We start from the raw sequence: 4,865 nt of genomic DNA, 5'->3' as shown, positions 1-4,865 counted from the left end.
TATTTTTTTGGTAATATTAAGTAAAATGGATAGTATGTGTGTTATTAGGAAAAATAATAAAAATAGTAGAAGTGGAAGTTATTTAGAGGGTTTTTTTTTTTTTTTATGGAAGTTATTTGGAGAATAGTGCAACAAAAAAAACAAAAAAAAAAAAGAAAAAAGAAAAAAAAAAAACAAAAAAAGAAAAAGGGAGTGCATGAGAATTGAGGTTTTGGAGAAACCTCATTAAGTGACTCTTAAATTATATACACAAGTACTAAATCCAGTACAAATAACCTAAATGCAGAAAAGATAAAAAAACTTTAAAAAACTCAAACGATCAAATTGCCCTTGAAATAATTATAACCTCCAATCTATTTCTTCCTATATCTATTGTTAAGGAGTCTTCTCAAATCATCAACAGTGATATTCTTCCCCATTTAAGGGATAGATTATGTTCTACAACAATCTACATACACTCATGGTTCACAGTAGTTTTATGATATGTGATGTGGTTCTCCATATCATCCTATATTAATCTTGTTCTTTTCAATAGTTGAAATTGAAAAAGAAAACCAAGAGGGTACCGTTACCATCTTCTCTATTCGGTAGTTAGCTTTGAATTCTAGCCAAAGGAACCAGTAACTTTGGCCATGTATTGGTTCCTCCATTCGTAATTACTATCACCTATTGGATATTAGTACCGGAAGTCGAAGACAATTATCGGCAGGTGAAGACAGTAGTGTAGTGCCATGATTTTTGAAATAAATTTGAATATATTTAAACATAATCTGATGTTTTAATATGAATTTGAAGTATGTAACATGTAGTGGCTAATGTCACGAATTGACTTGATATGGTGAACGTTTTTCCAATTTGAGCTCTAAACGTAAACTATTGACAAAAATGGTTGCGTGGCAAAACTATTTACCAAACTAAGCTTCCAGGGTAAATCGCTGTCTCGGACAGCGTTTTACCCCTGGTTTTTTTTTAAAAAAAAAATTCAACTGGTAAACGCTGTCTTAGACAGCGTTTTACCTTCTGTATTTTTTTAAATTCAGTAGGGCATAAAACGCTGTCTCGGACAGCGTTTTATCCTTGGGTTTTTTTTAAAAAAAATTCAATGGGTAAAACGCTGTCCGAGACAGCGTTTTATGCCCTGTTTTTTTTTTTAAATGAAACGCTGTCCGGGACAGCGTTTCATGGCCATATATCAGCATGTTCACTTCAGCAGAATGCGCAAGAACTCAACCTCAACCTCAACGCTTTCCCTCCTCCCTCTCACACTAAACCACGACCGTACTCAAACACCCGCATTGCCGCCGCCGCCCACCCTTGCGCCACCGCTGCTGCCGCCACCTTGCTGCTGCCCTCCTCCCTCTCACACTCACTCACTCAATTTCGTGGTTAGCCCTAAACTGAATTTAGTGTAATTGCATAGTTATTGTGGTTAATTATTGTGAATTGTATGTAATTGCTCTTACTTGTTGTTAATTCATGTCAATTGCATGTAATTGTTGCTAATTATTAATGAAAATGTGGTACATTGTTGATAATTATTGATGGTGATGTGGTACATTGTTATTGAAATTGTTCATGACATTGGTGAAGTTGATGATGGTGAAAATGTTGAAGTTGTTAATGGTTGAAATTGGTGAGAAGAGATGAAATTGTTGAAATTATTGAAATAGTTTAGGTTAAAATTGTTGAAATAATTCAAATTGTTCATGAAATTGTTGAAATTGGTGAAGTTGTTGAAAGTGAAGTTGTTATAGGTGAGAAGAGTCTTATTTCAGTGTTGATAATTTACCTCGCTCTAGATTTCGATAATCCTAAAATGTGTTTTGGTTATGTAGAATATGGCGTCACAAAATGTAGTTAACTGAAATTCGTTGTAATCGTAGATGGAGGAATTATTTTGTAATAGAAAATTTTGATTTAATAACATTTGGAACATTTTGATTTAATAACATTTGGAACATTTGATCGTTAACATTTTGGTTAATTGCTAATGCGTTAACTCTGTTGGGATTTGTTAAATTGCATGTGAACAGATACGATGGACGGTGAAGATCGTACGCCTGGACCCGTTGACCCTTCTGTGCTTACACTACAGGGCACACACCGCAGCGTTGCCGTATGGGATCAGACGGTAATATTGCATTTGTTTGTTCATGGACTACAGCTTGTTGAGTTTATATGGTATATGATCTTAATTTCTTTCTAACAGGTTGATCCGGCAAAGCAGCTCGTTTGCAGGCATTACACCACCAGGTTCATGGTGGGGTGGGGAATCGATCCTCGCGTTTTGGCGTACGTCGAGTTTGTCGGTTTAGGTGGTTTTCACCGTATGGCGTATAGGGAGATCGATCGAGCGCTTGTCACTGCGCTCGCGGAGAGGTGGAGACAGGAGACGCACTCCTTCCACCTACCTGTTGGTGAGACGACCGTTACGTTACGGGACGTGGCGATTCTTACGCGCCTTCCAGTACATGGGTCTGCGGTGACAGGACACGCGTTAGTCGATCCCGTCGGTTTGGTTGGTCGGGTACTTGGTGTCCAGCCAGGTCCCGCCGATATTAGGGGATCCGGGTTGAGGACCGGATGGGTCCGTGAGACTTTCCGTGAGCTACCACCAGGGGCTGATGACGCCCAGGTTCAGAGATACGCCCGGGCGTACTTGTTCTTCCTCATCTCGGGCGTGTTGTTCGGGAATAAGAGCGGGAGCCATCTCCAGCTCATTTACGTGCAGCTGTTGGACCACGACTGGGATCATATCCGAGGCTACAGCTGGGGTAGCGCCTGTCTGGCGACGTTGTATCGCCAGCTGTGCAGAGCATCCCACGTAGGTGCTAACGAGATTGGAGGTCCCCTGATTGTCCTCCAGGTACCTCACTTATTTCTGTACCAAAAAAACTATTTCACCACGCACTTACATATTTCATACTGAAGCTAGTTTTGTGTCTCTGTGTGCCAGTTCTGGGCTTGGGAGCATATCCATGTAGGCAGACCAGGCAGACCTGCGATACACCGTCAGGGGGAGCAGGACCAGGACGACCAGTACCAGGCGTACGATGCTCCCCCGCTCCCTACACCGGATGAGGCATATGGTTGCAGGTTCGATACAACTTTCATTGAGTTAGGCTTTATTTAATGCGCGGGGTTGTTAACTGAAACATTGTTCGATATTAGGTGGGTGGTACCCAGGCTGACACATGCTCATGCGGCGAGGGGTCTTCCGTATTACCGAGACGCCCTAGACCGACTCACCGAGGACCAGGTAACAATTTAAAATACAGTTTTAGCTTTTTTGTTTTAACATTGTACTTGTTGCGAACTAACATATTCATAATATTACTGTTGATGTGTATTTACAGGTGACATGGGACCCGTATGTACCTGACTTGGTAGATGCCATGCCTCCACATCTGCTAGACCATCAGGCGGAGTGGCGTGCTAGGGTCCCCCTGATCTGTTTCGAGGTTGTGGAGAGTCACCTGCCCGACCGAGTCATGAGGCAGTTTGGACTACGCCAGACTATCCCACAGGGGTGTGACACTAGTGTACAGCTTCACGGCATTGATCGTCGGGGAAAGGGGGAGACCAGCTGGGCGCTGGAGCATTGGCGTTTCCTTCAGCTATGGGAGCAACGGTTGGAGTTCATCGTTGGAGGTGATCTAATGCAGGGGGCTATGGATCCGACGATCCGTACATGGTGTGGTACAGGCGTATCACACGACGCTTCATCAACCCCAGCTACGCACCACCATCCACACATTACCATCCAGCATATGACATCATTAGCGGATATGTGAGTTATTATTTTTCTACTCCTTTTCAACAATTTCCATATTTGTATGCCATAGATCTGACTGATCGATGATTACTGCAGGCGGCGGATATGGTGGCGATGGTTGATGCGCTATCAGTCTCCCTTGAGTGCGGACCCACTAGAGCCCAGGTCGAGCAGGTGCGAGATATGGGCGTCGCTACCTTACGGAGATATGGTCACGCTCATCTCGCCCACCGGCGGGGCGGTCATGATGGCAACTCACAGTTCGATCTCGGCCAGAGCAGCGGTGGATGTGATCCTACGTCACCCAGACACGCAGAGGATTACAACATCCACAGTACTGCGCCCTCTGGTACCCAGGAGGACCCCTCGTCCAGTCAGCTGACTCCCCCACCGCCCCGAGACCCATTCACCACCGTCACTCATTACAGGCTGCGACGTGTCAGACGGAGGGCCGACACTCAGGAGGCAGGACCTTTACCCCGAATAAATGAGTCGGGCTAGTATTATCTGTTGTATTCCCTGTTATTTTGTGTAATGATGTACATAACACTTATGAAATTAATATAATAAATCTTTTTTGAATGACTCCGTGTGTGCTTTGAAGTTAATTTGGTGGTTGGACTGTTGTTGGGCTGTTTCGAGTTTTCTGCAGTGCTTAAAGTTGACGGAACTCCCAGAATATGGTGGTGGTACGTGGTGGGGAGTGGCGGAGTTGGTGGTCGACGGTGGTGGGGTAGGGCTGTGGAGCTGGCTGTTGTGGTGGCTGTTGGAGGACTGCAGCATGCAAGCTGTTTGCTGAAGCTTGTTTTCTGCCTGGATGCTGGTTGCTGTTTCCAGCAGAAAAGCGCTGTCTGAGACAGCGCTTTATGTTGAACATATAAAATAGTTGTAGTTGAATTTTTTTTTAAAAAAAAAACCAGGGGTAAAACGCTGTCCGAGACAGCGATTTACCCTGGAAGCTTAGTTTGGTAAATAGTTTTGCCACGCAACCATTTTTGTCATTAGTTTACGTTTAGAGCTCAAATTGGAAAAACGTTCTGATATGGTTGATCTCATGAATTCATGTTGCAGACAAACATTTTTGATTGAT

The 4,865-nt window shown here is 43.6% G+C and overlaps 1 protein-coding gene across 1 annotated transcript; it reads left to right on the top strand.

The window, feature by feature from the left end:
* Positions 1-1,098: 1,098 nt before the first annotated feature.
* LOC110687783 (serine/threonine-protein phosphatase 7 long form homolog) lies at positions 1,099-4,630 on the top strand. The gene is made up of 7 exons (XM_021864419.1): positions 1,099-1,385; positions 2,034-2,131; positions 2,210-2,866; positions 2,957-3,096; positions 3,172-3,259; positions 3,357-3,699; positions 4,380-4,630. The coding sequence occupies exons 1-7, from the start codon at positions 1,103-1,105 to the stop codon at positions 4,628-4,630; spliced, it is 1,860 nt and encodes a 619-aa protein (XP_021720111.1). The 5' UTR covers positions 1,099-1,102.
* Positions 4,631-4,865: the final 235 nt, after the last annotated feature.

This window comes from Chenopodium quinoa, unplaced genomic scaffold (genome assembly GCF_001683475.1).
Source record: "Chenopodium quinoa cultivar QQ74 unplaced genomic scaffold, ASM168347v1, whole genome shotgun sequence".
NCBI classification, from domain to species: Eukaryota; Viridiplantae; Streptophyta; class Magnoliopsida; order Caryophyllales; family Amaranthaceae; genus Chenopodium; species Chenopodium quinoa.
Note: the sequence above shows the minus strand (reverse complement) of the source record. Positions and strands in the feature narration are given on the sequence as shown.